The 15,682-nt window shown below is 41.4% G+C and overlaps 1 protein-coding gene across 3 annotated transcripts in view; it reads left to right on the plus strand.

The window, feature by feature from the left end:
- LOC106096061 (serine protease Hayan) overlaps positions 1-10,235 on the plus strand; it is a 32,507-nt gene extending 22,272 nt beyond the window's left edge. For 2 of the 3 annotated variants that reach the window (XM_013263604.2, XM_013263603.2), the window contains exons 4-9: positions 748-2,835; positions 2,974-3,026; positions 3,097-3,395; positions 9,423-9,606; positions 9,672-9,875; positions 9,930-10,235. In XM_013263604.2, the coding sequence (XP_013119058.2) occupies positions 748-2,835; positions 2,974-3,026; positions 3,097-3,395; positions 9,423-9,606; positions 9,672-9,875; positions 9,930-10,069 (2,968 nt within the window). In that variant the 3' untranslated portion in view covers positions 10,070-10,235. The remainder of the gene's footprint in view (positions 1-747; positions 2,836-2,973; positions 3,027-3,096; positions 3,396-9,422; positions 9,607-9,671; positions 9,876-9,929) is intronic. The other variant, XM_059367180.1, reaches the window with a different exon arrangement.
- Positions 10,236-15,682: the final 5,447 nt, after the last annotated feature.

The raw sequence follows: 15,682 nt of genomic DNA on the forward strand, positions 1-15,682 counted from the left end.
GGAAGGCCCGCTTTGGGGTCCCCGACTCAAAAACCAAAAATTAACTTCATATTCGTGTCTCTGGGGTCAAAATAGGGGTATGTGTGCGAAAATTTGATTTTTTGCCATTTTCCCCGTAAACTGCATTTTTGCCCTCTGAAGAATCCGGACATTCCAGGTGCATATTCGTAGATCATGGTCCTCGTTTTTGTTTGCATGAGTCGTCAAAGTAAGGGGGGAGGGGGCAATCTGAGCAATCTTTATAGTTTTCCGGGAGCGGGTAACTGGCCGAGCGCCCAACCGTATGGGTTATGAGGGATATCACGATGTATGCGAGCCACCTGCTCCAAGATCTGATGCTCGCTTTCAGCCGTACCTAGCCTGGGAACAGACTCTCATGTTGGCCACTGGTTATTTAAAGACGCCATCTATGAGTATGTTCCAAATCAATCTATTGCCTAATACAGTTTCCACATCTCCTTCTTGAACCTCTAGAGGGCACAATTTATATCCTATATCCCATTTCCTTCAAGTGTTTGTTATGAATCTCTGAATCTTTGCATACTTTTCGGCGCACTTTTATCATTTTCATTTCGCTCTACCTAACCCACTTTCAAAACAACAAAAACTAAACTGGTTTGTGGTGGCTTTTACTGTAACTATTGCTTCTTTTCTTTCCCATTCTCATTTTATTGCATCCTTGTTGGCAACACCACCTTACCGCCTCTCTTGGCACTACTAACCTCAAAAAAAAACAAAAATGTATAGAGAAACGACAACTTTGGCTATGGAAGAGACCACAAAAGAATTTTGGTTGGATGTCTTAGAGAAACTGAATGCGACCACCACAACTCAAAAGCCGGATTTCTGGTTAGATTTGTTGTCAACAACCACCCCAACAACAACCACTTCAACGACGACTACTATAAAGCCCTTAGTTATAGGCGATAAGCGTCTCAATGAAAGTTCGGAATTTTTTGATTTTTCTCAATTACTCAATCAAAATAAGAAAAATGAAGACAAAAAGGCTAAGAATCCTGCAGTACCCAGGGAAAGTAACACTAGAATGGATGAGCCCTCAGATGGTGCAACTGATGCTTGGAGAGTTCCCAATAATCAACCGGTATTTGTACCACAAACTAACGATAGAGGACAAATGAATGGTCAAGTGAATTGGGGTCAAGGTCAACCTAATGGTGGCAGAGGAAATAACTTTTTTAATGAACCTGTAAGGAACAATGGCATCCAAGGTAATACAGGACGAGGCCAAGCCAGCTTTTGGCCTAATCAACGGGAAAGTAATGGCAGAGGTACTCCAAATCAGGGCAATATTTGGCCTAACCAGCAACAGCAAAACAATGGCCTAGCAACTCCAAATCAGGGCAATATGGGTGGTGGACCTATGAATATTTGGCCCAACCAACAAGGAAACCAATTTCAAGGCAATATGGGTCGTGGACAAACGAATATGTGGCAGCAGCTACCAACTAATGGCCGAGGAAATCGTGGAAATGGGGGACGGGGACCAAACAATGTTTGGTCTTTGAATTCCCACAATGGTAGGCAAGGAAATCGGGCCCAAGGAAATATTGGCCTGGGTCAAAATAATAATTGGAATCTTAATCCCGAAAACCAAAGGCCATCCAATAGTCCCCCTGGTTTTCCAAATGGTAACATCTTTCCTCAAGAGCAGAGTCCAGTAAATTGGAATGTGGCTCAACAGCCTCAAGGCTCCGTTAATATACCTCAACAACAAACGAGTCCCCCAAGTTCCACACCTTCTTCCTCGGTGCCCAATCTCAGTGAAGAGGAGAGAGTCAATAAACTTATCAACAGTATATTTCAAACTTCCGACAGCCTAAAACCCAATGACGAAATGATCATATACACAGTTCCCACGGAACAAAATTCCAATCCTCATGCGCTTTGGCCCAATACAGATCAGATAGAGATTATAAATCCAAACGGAATGGAAAGCATTCCAGCGTTACCCATGCAAATGGCTCCCACAATGCCGCTTCTCGAGTCTCATATGGATGTAAATGATTTAGAGGCATCACCTTCGACAACAAATGTCATAGTTCAAGAATATCAGATTGAAGATGCTGCTGCCTCACCTTCCTCATTTAATCCCATACAAACGGTGTATGAAAATCTGGTTAATGCGGGCATGGATATTGTCAAGGCCAAGGCAGATAAAGTGCAACATTTGTGGCAAATGCATCAGCAGCCATCAGTACAAGGGCAATCTCAGACTCCTGTACAACAAACTCAATTTGGCCCCCAACAGGGTCAAATCGGGAGACAACCCTCGCAAGTTCAATTTCAACAGCCTCAATCTCAATTGGGGCGTCAATGGTCTGTGCCAACGCAACAGCTTGGTAATCAGCCTCAACCTGGACGACAACCTCTGCAAGTCCAACAGCCACCACAATCGCCACAAATTCAACAAGCATCAGCACAACAATTTGGAAGACAACCCATTCCAATCCAACAGCCACCTCGTAATCCCCCTCTTAATCGGCACCCATCATTGCAAGAACAGCAGCTTCCAGAAAATTCCCAGTTAACACGTCAACCCTCAACTCACATTCAATTTCCTCATTATAATCCACCAGCAAGTCCAATACAGTCAGTTCAAAACTCCGTAATATTTCCAGCACAGCAATCATCACATGTACAAAATCCCAATCCAGCAAGCAGTTCCACAACATTTGGCCAAAATCCCCCAACTAGTGGACAATTTCCAAATATACAATCACCACCTGCCAACATATTGGACCCATTTAAGCCTTTCGAATTTCGACCACCTCCAGAAGATGAACTCGGCGATTATGATAATGACAACTCCTTAAGGTGGATGCAAAACCCCCCCAGAACAGACTCATCCACACTCATGCCCACACTAATACATACACCATTGAATAACTAAAGCCAATACTCCCATAAGCCAACTGTGCTAAAATCTCTCCCATTTCTTTTGTTCATTTTCAGTCCCACAACCACTGTGAAGCCCATACAGCCCAATGAAAGGCCAGCGGTTAAAGGTTGGTTCGAAACAGACCTATTAAATACTTGAGATTTTCTTGACTTTCTTTTATTTTCTTCTCCCTCTAGCCTGCCGACGCATTGAGAAGGGCCTTACTGCTGGCATTTCCAATCATATTCTGGGTGGCATACCCACAGAATTGGGTGAATTTCCCCATATGGTGGGCATTGGCTACGGTCGAATTGGTGACGATGGTCGCGGCCCCTATGACATACGTTGCGGTGGTACACTAATCGATGCTCGTTTTGTTTTGACGGCGGCTCATTGTGTGGCGGCTCGTGACAGCATTCCCTCTATAGTTCGCATGGGTGTGGTGAATTTCACAGATCCCAATGAAATGGCCAATGCTGTGGAGATTAGAATTAAGGTAAGAAGAAAGGAAGACATTTTCCATACTGGTAACTGGCACTAAAGGCCAAATAGAATGAGGGCGTTGAGATTTTTTGAGCGTTGCGTTGAAAAATGCAACTCTGCGCAAACAAATCCAGCAAGCAAATGCTAAGGAATTTTACCTGCGTGAATTTAACGACGTCTCTAACTTCACAGGGTGACACAAAGTGACAAATAATTAACAAGTACGGAAATAAGCAACCATTTTCTGTTGCTAGCTACGGCAGATAATTATATTTCCACCAATTGTATAATGCTTTTAGCGAATGACTTCCATCCTGAAGGTCAGAAAAATACTTCGGACATAGCATAATTTGATAGAGGAATATCATATCTATAATTTGGTGTATAACTTGAGTCCGGGACACACCAAGTCCCGTACAAAGTTTTCCAGATTCCGATTTGACATTTCTCGTCAAAACACTATTTCCATTTTGGATACCAGGAATGGACTTATGTCTCAACGGAACCATATAGAAGGGTCAAATACCTACAATTCGGTGTAAGTGTTCGGGACACTCTTTGTCCCGAACAAAGTTCCAGATTTATCCTTAAAAGCTGGTATTCAGTAAACTAAATCTACTCTGGAAGCCATGAATGGACTTCATACACAAATATCGCTACGGAACCTTATAGAGGGGTGAAATGCCTACAATTTGGTCAACGGAGCCTTATGGAGGTGTCAAATGTTTCCAGATTTCTCTTTAGAAGCTGGAGGTCGGTTAACTATTTCCAGCACGGAGTCCACGTATTAAAAACTGTAGTAAGTAAACTAATTCCAGCCTGTCAGTAAACTAATTCTACATGCGTCCGGGACATGTTCTGTCCCGAATACAGTTTCCAGATTTCTCTATAGAAACTGGAGGTCAGTAAACTATTTCCAGCCTGGAGTCCACGAGTGGAATTCGTACACAAATATCTAAATGTTTTGATTTTATGTCATCTTGTGTCACCCTATGACGACCGTAGCGCATAGGTTAGCATGTCAGCCTACGACGCTGAACGCGTAGGTTTGAATCCTGGCGGAACTATCAGAAAAATTTTTAGCGGTGTTTAGCCCCTCCTAAAGCTGGCGACATTTGTGAGGTGCTATGCCATGTAAAAACTTCTCTCCAAAGAGGTGTTGCACTCGTCGGACTCGGCTATAAAATGGCCACTTATCATTGAGGTAAAACTTGAATCAGACTGCACTCATTGATATATGAGAAGTTTGCCCCTGTGAAATGTTCATGGGCAATATTTGTATTTTTGTGTCACCCTATGAATTTAGAAAATTTGTTGTTATCGAAAGTTAGCGACGTCGTTAATTTCACAACTGAAATCGAGCGTCATTCTAACTGTGTGAAGTTACCAACGATTACCACCAACATTAACTCGTTTGATAGTAGTAATACAGGGTGACACTAACACTAAACAAGTAAGTAAAAGGCTAAACAAAAGTAAAGGCCGGGCCGAATCTTGGGGGCCCACCACCATGGATTCTGGAAAAATGTATTCAAAATAAATTTAGTTGAAGGGCATTATTTTATTCAAAATACCAAATCAAACCTGGAAAAATGAAAGCTTCTAGGAACCGAACATGGATGTTCGAGAGACCTGTTTACATGGGAGCAATATCAGGTTATAGACTGATTTGGACCGTACCTAGCACAGTTGTTGGAAGTCATAGCAGAACACTACATACATTTCAGCCAAATTGGACCACAACTGCGGCTTCCAGGAGCTCAAGAAAATCAAATCTGGAGATCGGTTTATATTGGAGCTAGACCGATTTGGACCGTACTTGGCGCAGTTGTTATAAGTCATATCAGAACACTACATGCAAAATTTCAGCTATATCGGGCAAAAACTGCGGCTTGTAAGGGCTCAAGAAGTCAAATCGGGAGATCGGTTTATATGGAAGCTATATCAGGATATCGACCGATTTCGACCGTACTTAACACATTTGTTGGAAGTCATAACAGAAAACTACAAGCAAAATTTCAACCCAATCGGACAAAAATTGCGGTTTACAGGTGCTCAAGAAGTCAAATCGGGAGATCGGTTTGTATGGGAGCTGTATCTAAATCTGCACCCATATGGTCCATTTGCAATCCCTAACGACCTACATCAATATTAAGTATCTGTGCAAAATTTTAAGCGGCTAGCTTTACGCCCACTTTTTTTGGAGGTCGTAGGGGAAGCCATTGTGAAAAATTTCAGCAGAATCGGATAAGAGGTGCGCCCTCTTGAGGCTGAAGAAATCTAATCGGCAGATCGGTTTATATCGGAGGTTATGAACCGATTCTGACCATATTTGGCACATATATTGAAGGTCATAGGAGACGTCGTGGTGCAAAGTTTCATTGAAATCCGATAAGAACTGTAACCCCTAGGGACTCGATAAGTGCACTCACTGGATTGGTTTTGATGGGAGCTATGTCATTTTTTTAACCCATTCAGACCATGCATGGCACGCATTTCGGAGGTCGTAGGGGAAATCATTGTGCAAAATTTTAGCCAAATCGGTTAATAAGTGCGCCCCCAATATGCTCAAGAATTCAAATAGGGTGATCGGTTTCTATAGGAGATATATCAAAACATTGTCCGATTTGACCGATTTACCGATTTACCCAATTAACCTATGGTTATAGGAAATATAAGTGCAAATTTTCAAGCGTCTAGCTTTACTCCTTTGAAAGTCAGCATGCTTTCATAGACAGACAGACATGGCTAAATCGACTTAGAATGTCAAGACGATCAAGAATATAGCATCTCAGATCAATATATCGATGAGTTACAGATGAAATGACCAAATTAATTTGCCCCCACCCCATGGCGGAAGGTATAAAAAGTCCTTTGCATTGGAATCATGGGAGCATTTTTTTTCGGGTCGGAATTAGAAAATGGTTTACGCATCTCAAGAGTGCCTCACTTGCCGTATGCCGAGCTTCATTGGTATCAAATGTCCTGTATGAAAATCCAAACTGTATCACACAGAGCGTTAAGATCCACCAATGAACCGCAGTTGCTTCGAGACGGATCCTATCCTTATCCACATTTATCGAATGTGTGCCCAGACCATACCTCATATCTGATCCTTATCCACATTTATCGAATGTGTGCCGAGATCATACCCAAGAGGTCACCGTAACGCAGATGTGGAGCCTCGTATATAGTGACAGCAGCCTCCTTATCGAAATAGACTTCAATGCTTTCAGGACAGCGAAGATCTTCATCTGAAAGAAGCCACAGCCGTCCAGAAGACCATATGGTTCCCTTATTACAAGCAACAACTCAATAAACACTCCAGTCCCGGCGCCCCCATCCAATTTAGTCCCAACCGTTAACACAGAAGTTACCCGCAGCCCAAAGGTCCCTTTTCGTGAAAACTATGTCCAACCTATCAACAAGGAATAACACCCCTGGTAGGTTAAGTTAGGTTGGGGGGCTACCTCTGTTATTAGCCGCATCACTCGGAGACTTTAGGTCCATTGTGTTCAGCCTAGAAAGTTGAAGAGAAGAAGGAGGAAAAAATAAGGACAGAAAAATCAAACCAACGCTTAGGAGAAGAAGAAAAAATTCACCATCGAGAGTATGATCCAGTCAGCCAATTCAGGCCTCTACAGAACTCCAGAATGAAAACAGGGCCAAGAGCCTGTAGGAAGTCGAGGCACGGAATGAGGAGTTCATCCATTATCGTGGCTCCTCTCCTCGCAATTGCAGGGTAGTGACACAACAGGTGCTCGACCGTCTCCAACTCCTCCTCCTTCCGGCGCCCAGCGCGTCATCAAAAACCTCTTGTTGTAATAGCCATTCAATACTCCTGTGAGCAGACCCATATCATGCTTTCTCAGCCCCAGGATAAGCGACGTCTTGTTTCACGAAACACTCGGCAGCAGGTCCTTTGACAACCTATAGTTTACAGCATCAGCCTACGCTTTATTCGCGCTGTCGTCGTAGAAGGTGTCTATCCTACGAAGAAACTCCCACAGTGATGGTTTCGCTGATTCCATAGCAAGATCTGCGGCAATGAGCGATCCATTCCTGGCCAGCTTGTTGGCCGCTTAGTTTCCCGCCACAACTTAATAGCCCAGAACCCATCCAAGCCTAACATCCTTTCCCCTGAGGTACGTTCGCAATATCACCCAAATCACAGAAGACCCGCCTCCTAGAAAATGGGAGCTTGCGTCTGTGCAGACCCGAACATAAACAGATCAAGTGTTCGATAGTCTCCTTTTCTTCAAAACAACTCCTGCAAAGTCTTTATGCGGTATTTCCAAGCTGGCCGACATGCGGCCTATAGCATACTGTCCTGTTATGACAATAGTCAATGTAATTTCTGCGTCCACCTTCGGTCGATGACAGGCCAGAGCGTCTAAACGGTCCGGCAACCTCTCGCAGAGTCCCACCTAGCCACCGACTCCACTCTGGCCATATCATCTGCTATGTTCAGTAGCTCGACAAATGGCGTGGATGAACCCCTCCTGGTGCATTCGTCTTCCCCTTCAAATTTTCAAATTTGCCCATGAACATTCCATTTAGGAACAAGGCCAAACTTCTTACATATCAATGAGTGCTGTCAGATCCAAGTTTAAGTTCAATGATGAGGGATTTCCTTTTTATAGCCGAGTTCGAACGGCGTGCCGCATTGCGACACCTCTTAAGAGAGAAGCACCAGAGTGCCACGCAAATGTCACCAGCATATGAAGGGGTGGGATAACCCCAGCTGAACAATTGTTTCGGATTTTCTCGCCAGGAGTCGAACCCATGCATTCATTGTCATAGGCGGATATTACCTTACCTCTGTGCTACGGTGGCATCTGTCCCTTCATTCCCTGGAATCTCTTTTGGTCCTGGAATCCATTTCAGCCTATCCAAGGACTCCAAACTATCCTCGACCTCACCGATCTCGAACCAAAGCCCTTGAGCGACGCCATATTGTCCACATAAATGCTGAGTTTTGAAGGCGGTTAGTTCCTTACCAGAATTTTTCTGGCGGCGTCTGTAATGGCACAGACCTTTGCTTAAAAGACCGTACACTTACGCGGTAGTCTCAGAGACATACCGATGTTGAGTGCGTCGGAGTTGACACCCAACTCCATCTCGCAGCCATCAGGGAAAATCGAGGTCTCACCTCACTCAAACACAGCATTCGCCCCCATTTTCCCTCCTGGGAAAACTAACCCTGAATTTCCTAATTCCAAACGGTATCGGTGCCTGTTATTCGGAGATCCTGCTCAGTCTACCCTCTGCATCAATTGCATCCAGAATGGAACTGTCCTCCTTCAGCATGCCGAGCTCCGTCATGCTAAGCGCGACTTTGGAGGCACAGTTCCGAAGACAATCCTCAATGGGATGCAGGGACGCAGCATCGCTTTTAGATCTGCCTGAGGTGCGGATCTCATTGCCCTTGCGCCTGCGACGCAACCCAGAAACTGTACCCCCTCGAATCCCCCGGAACAAGTCCTCTTATCCACGCTCCTCCGTCATACCAGTGTACTTGTCTCACAATGGCTGTATACATCCAATATTTCATCTTGAGTGGTACCCTTCACTTCCTAGCGAACATCCTCCTGCAGCAATCAGTGCCTAACTTTTCTCCGTATTCCTATTGTAGGATAGCTTCGAATTAAGAACTATGCCAAGGCACTTCGCTTGACAATTGCAGAGTACCCTTCCGTCCACGGACGGCAGTCTGAACTTCGGTATCTTGTATCTGCGGGAGCCTAAACTTCCATATCTGGTATCTGCGAAGAGCACCATCTCCAACTAAATTCATTTGTAAAAATGTTAACAGAATCCATGGGGCTGGGTTCCCAAGATTCTGTCCGTCCAAACTTGGCATGTTTTTACTCGTTTTATATGTCTTTAACTCAGTGTTGGGCACATGTGCTAGTGTGCGTAATATTACCAAGCCCATGGGATTATGTTCTTGTTCATGCATTTGCACGCCACTGCTTTAACTTGGAACAAAAGGGAGATCATTATGCACTTATTTCCTTCAATTCTATTCTTATCACAGGAAACCTTCATCCACAATGACTACTCACAACGCCGCACCTACAATGATATAGCTGTCTTGGAATTGGAACAGCCAGCACCTTTCTCCAGCTACATATATCCCGTATGCCTGTACACCGATGAAGCAGACCCCAAGCCCAATGTGCGCCTGTGGGTCACCGGCTGGGGAACAGTGAATACTAAGAGTAAGAGAGACCTTTCTTCATAGGAATTGATATAAAATAATTTTCCATCTTTTTTTAACTCACAGCTCGAACATTTTCCAATATCCTATTGAAGGCCCCCTTGCATGTTACGCCTCTGGAGAAATGTAATGCCAGTTTCGTGGATTACGGCTTAACAAGACAGATCGATCAGGGTATTATAAAAACTCAGTTATGCGCCGAAGATGATCAACAACTCAAGGATGCTTGCCAAGGTGATTCGGGAGGACCTTTAAATTTGGTGGTAGATGGTGAGTATTTCAATAAGAAGAGAAGACGAATTTCCTAAATGAATATTTTTCCAGAGTCCTATTACAACTATCGTGTGGTGGGTGTTGTATCCTCCGGATTCGGTTGTGCCTCTTCCACACCTGGTCTGTATACCAGAGTGGCAGCTTTCTTAGACTTTGTGGAACAAGTGGTGTGGCCCAATGGTGGTGACTGATAACTTGCAAGTATAACCAAAGACACCAATCTCTCTGCCAATCTTAAAATTCTGTTAAAAAAAAATATTTTTCTCCTTTTTTTGTATAGTGTGATAAATCATTTCCTGTAACTTTAATTTAATATATAAAAATATTGTAAAATAAAATATTAAAAAACAAAGAAAAGCGTTTAAAGTTCGGGCGGGCCGAATCTTGGGTACCCACCACCATGGATTCCGCTAAAAATTTACCCTTATTACTTGGGTGTTTATTTGAATTATTTTGGTCTCAAGAAGTCATATTGGAATATCGGTACTTTGGGGGGCCTTTATCAACATATTGCTTGATCGGTTTATATGGGGGCTATATCTTTTTAAAAATCGATTCGGATCATACTCGGTATCGATGCTGAAAGTCATTTCAGCCATATCGGTTGAAAATTGCGCTTTCTAGGGGCTCAAGAAGGCAAATCCGGGGAATGGTTTATATGGGGGCTATATCTGTTTATAGATCGATTCCGATTATACTTGGCATGGATGTTGAAAGTCATAGCGCAAGCTTTTGTTCCAAATTTCAGCCAAATCGGATGAAAATTGAGGCTACTAGGAGCTGACGAAATCAAATTCAGGGATCGGTTTATATGGGGGCTATATCCAAATCTGAACCGATATGGCCCATTTGCAATCCCCAATGACCTAAGTCAATAAGAAGTATCTATGCAAAATTTGAAGCTGCTAGCTTTACGCTTTCGACCGCTATCGTGATTTCGGCAAACAAACGGAAGGACGGACGGACATGGCTAGATAGACTCAGAATGTCTAGACGATCCGGAATTTTAATACTTTATGGGGTCGCAGATCAATATTTCGAGGTGTTACTAACGGAATGGAGAGATTAGTATACCCCTATACTATAGTGGTGGGATATAAAGTAGAAAAGAATATAAAGTGGAAAGAAAGTAGAAGGAAAGCGCTTTAAGTTCGGGCGGACCGAATCTCACCCTCCACCATGGACTGCATGGGAGAAATTCTGTAAAAGAATTTTTCAGATATATTTGATCTCTATCATGTTCTGGACCGATTTGGACCATAAATGTCATGGCTGTCAGAAGTCGAATAAAATACCACGTTCAAAATTTCAACCAAATTGAGGCCTCTAGAGGCTCAAGATCTCAAATCAGGTGATATGTTTATATGGGAGCTGTAACAGATTGTGGACCTATTTGAACCATACTTGGCAGGGGGTTTGGAAGTCGTAGCAAAACTTTACGTGCACAAATTCAGTCAAATCAGGTGGTAATTGTGCCTTCTAAAGGCTCAAGAAGTCAAGAGCCGATATCGGTTTATAGGGCAGCTATATCAGGTTATGAACCGATTAAGACCATACCTGTCACAGTTGTTTGAAGTCTATACAAGACACTTCATGTAAAATTTAAGTCAAGTTGGATAAGAAATGAGCCCCCTAGAAGCTCAAGATCCAATATCGGTTTATAGAGCAGCTATATCAGGTTATAAACCGATTTGAGCCATACTTAGCACAGTTATTGAAAGTCTTAACAAAACACCTCATACCAGATTTTAGCGAAATCGGAAAAGAATTGCGCCTCTACAGGTTCAAGAAGTCAAGACCCGATATGGGTTTATAGGGCAACTATATCAGGTAACGAACCGATTTGCACCATACTTAGCATATTTTTAGGGAGTCATAACAAAACACTTCATGGAAGATTTCAGGCAAATCGGATAAAAAATGCGCCCTCTAGAGGCTCAAGAAGTCAAGATCCGTTATCGGTTTATATGGCAGCTATATAAGGTACCATACTTATCACCATTGTTCAAATCATACAAGGTTTCAGCCAAATCTATTAAGAAGTGCGCCCTCTAGAGGTTAAAAAAAATACGATTCAATATCGGTTTATGTGACATTTATATCAGGAGATGAAGCGATTAAGACCATACCTGACGCAGTTGGTGGAAGTCATTAGATCAAGGTGTTTATGCAAGATTTCAGCCAAATCGAATTAGAATTGCGCCCTCTGGAGGCGCAAGAAGTCAACATCCGATATCAGTTTATATGCCAGCTATAGCAGATTATGAACCGATTTCGGCTATACATGGCACAGTTAATGTAGACTTCCATTAATGAAATATGTCATGAAAGATTTCAGTCCAAACGGATAAGAATTGCGCCCTCTAGAGGCTCAATGAGTCAAACCACGATATAGGTTTATATGACAGCTATATCAGGCTATGAACCAATTTGGACCATACTTAGCACAGTTGTTGGAAGTTATAAGAAAACACATCATGCAAAATTTCAACCAAATCGAATTAGAATTGCGCCCTCTAGAGGCTCAAGAAGTTAACATCCGGTATAGTGTTGTACGACAGTCCTCTTGAGGATCAATAAGTCAAAATTCGATATTGGGTTATATAGTTATATACTTGGCACATGTTTTGGAAATTATGATAAAACGGCACATGCAAAATTTCAGCCAAATCGAATAAGAATGACGCCCTCTAGAGGCTCACTGAGTCAAAATCCGATTTCGGTTTATATGGCAGTTATATCAGTTTATGAACCAATTTAGAAAATACTTAGCAAAGTTGTTGGAAGTCATAAGAAAACACATCATGCATAATTTCAGACAAATCGAATAAGAATTGCGCCCTCTAGAGGCTCAAGAAGTAAAAATCTGGTATCGGGTTGTATGGCAGCTATATCTGGTTATGAAATAACTTTCCTATGTTTGGCACAGTGGTTGAAAGTCATAATAAAACGCTCCATGAAAGATTTCGGCCATATCAGATAAGAATTCCGCCCTCTGGAGGCTCAAGAAGTCAAGATCCGTTATCGGATTTTATGGCAGCTATGTAAGGTTATGAACCGATTTGACCCATACTTATCACCGTTGTTCGAATCATAACAAAACACTTCATACAAGTTTTCAGCCAAATCTGTTAAGAAGTGCGCCCTCTAGAGGTTAAAAAAATTAACGATTTGATATCGTTTTATATGGCATCTAAATCAAGTTGTGAACCGATTAAGACCATCCTGACACAGTTGTTAGAAGTCATCATAAAACACCTTATACCTGATTTCAGCCAAATCGAATTAGAATTGCGCCCTCTAGAGGCTCAATCGAATAAGAATTGGGCCCTCTAGAGGCTCAATAATTCAAAAGCTGATATCCGGTTATATAGTAGCTATATCAGGTTATGAACCAATTTAGACCATACTTACCACAGTTGTTGGAAGTCATTAGAAAACACATCATGCAAAATTTCAGCCAAATCGAATAAGAATGACGCTCTCTAGAGGCTCAAGAAGTTAAAATCCGAGATCGGGTTGTATGGCAGCTATATCAGATTATGAAACGACTAAGGCCATATTTGGCACATATGTTGAGAGTCATAAGGAAACACCTGGTGCAAAATTTCACCCAAATCAGATTAGCATTGCGCCCTCTAGAGGCTCAAGAAGTCAAGATCCGAGAATGGTTTATATTGTTGTTCGAAGTCTGTATAAAATGCCTCATTCCAAATTTCAGCCAATTCGGATACGAATTGCACCCTTTAGAGGCTCAGGAACTCAAGTGACAGTTATTGGAAGACATAACAAAACACCTCATGCAAAATTTCAACCAAATCGAATGAAAATTGCGCCCTATAGAAGCTCAAGAAGTCAACATCCAATAACGGTTAATGTAGCAGTTATATCAGGTTATGAACCAATTTAGAGCATATTTGGCACAGTTGTTGGAAGTCATTTCAAAATATCTCATACAAGATTTCAGCCAAATCGAATAAGAGTTACGCCCTCTAGATGCTCAGGAACTAAAGAAGTCAAGATCCCAGATGGGTTTATATGGCAGCTTTATCAGGTTATAAACTGATTTATACCATACTTGGCACAGTTACTGGAAGTCTATACGAAACATCTTGTGCACAATTTTATTCAAATCGGATAGAAATAACGCCCTCTAGAGGCTAAAGAATTTGAGCTCTAAGACTGGTTTATATGGCAGCGATATCAGGTTATAAACAGATTTGGGCCATACTTACAGTACAGCTTTTGCAAGTCTCATACAAAATTTCAGCCAAATCCAAATCGGATAAAAATTGCGCCCTCTAGAGGCTCAAGAAGTCATGGTCTGAGTTTAATTTACATGGCAACTACATCAAAACATTTAGCGATATGGCCCATTTACAATCTCAATCGACTTCACTAACAGAGAGTAAAATTTTAAGCGGTTTACCTTACTCCTGCGAAAGTTGGCATGCTTTCGGCAAACGGACAGATATGGCTTATTCGAATGTCTAGACAATCCAGAATATATATACTTTGGGGTCTCAGATCATTATTATGATGTATTACAACTATAATGGCAAAATTAGTATACCCGTATCCTATAGTGGAGGATATAAAAATGTTTAAAATGGTTTCTTACATTTTAATAAATGCCATCCATGCTGGGGGGTATATAAGATTCCTTACGTTCGAATTTAAGGTTCTTTTTCCTATTTTTAATAACTTGTCACAATGATGATGATGCACTTAAATAAACATTTGTATAGGTTTCCCCGAAAACTTTTGTAAACAACTACAAAAATATGTTGCCAATTACTTTGGTGTCGGCAAACATATGGATTACTAATCCATAAATACAAAATGAAAACACACTACACACATATAACCCCAAAAGAAGCAACATGTGTTTGTTTTTTCCTTTTGAGATAGATGCACACAATATTTTCAGCCTTTCAATTCATTCTCTCCTTTTTTAGGTTTTCATTGCTATTGTTGACATACTAAAAGTATGCTTTATAAATAAGGAAATAATGTAAATAAGCCAAGAGAAAGAGAGAGAGAGAGCCAGCTAGGCAACAATAATATTTACCACACACAGCCCTAAAGCATGCTTTACATTTTCTCTTAAATATATAATAGGTAGAGAAAGGGGGTGCACAAGTGTTAGGGGAAAGCATTAAACAACTCTCTTAAAATTTTCTTATAGGGTGACCATATCTATGTTTTTGATTATGAAAAGCTTTTAGACCTATCCAACAGCTGTTTCTCTGGCAAAAGCTCCAAGTGCCGACATTATTTTGTTTTCATTTTAAATGGCTAGCACGCCTTAATTTACCTTTAGTTGTACGCGACTATTCATGGCATAACGAACGTCTTCTACAGGGATACGGTTACGGTTTGCGGCAAAATTTATTTGAAATTTGTTGACAGTGAAAAGGAAATTGTTATTAAAACTAAGAAAAATCTCCACATACATACTTATGTATAACAAAAATTGTTTTTAATCAAAATTTTAAAGAAATTGAAACAAAATGGGTTAAATTTACCTTAGCTATTTTATATTAGGAATATTAGTGAGAATCATGTAATTTGTGCTTATGCCTAAATGTATGCTTTAAATGTTGATATCAAATGCAGCAAAATATTTCAACAATCCAGATGCTTTAAATTCGTTAAGATAAAGTTAAAAATTTATAGTTAACTATAGAAACACAAGTTGTTTATAAAGTGAATGGTGTTTTAAGTGGAATTTTTGTGAACGAGCATATTTTTAACAAAGCATTAAACAAAACGAAATTTGATCTATGGAATAATATATACAT

This window comes from Stomoxys calcitrans, chromosome 4, assembly GCF_963082655.1.
Source record: "Stomoxys calcitrans chromosome 4, idStoCalc2.1, whole genome shotgun sequence".
Taxonomy (NCBI): Eukaryota; Metazoa; Arthropoda; class Insecta; order Diptera; family Muscidae; genus Stomoxys; species Stomoxys calcitrans.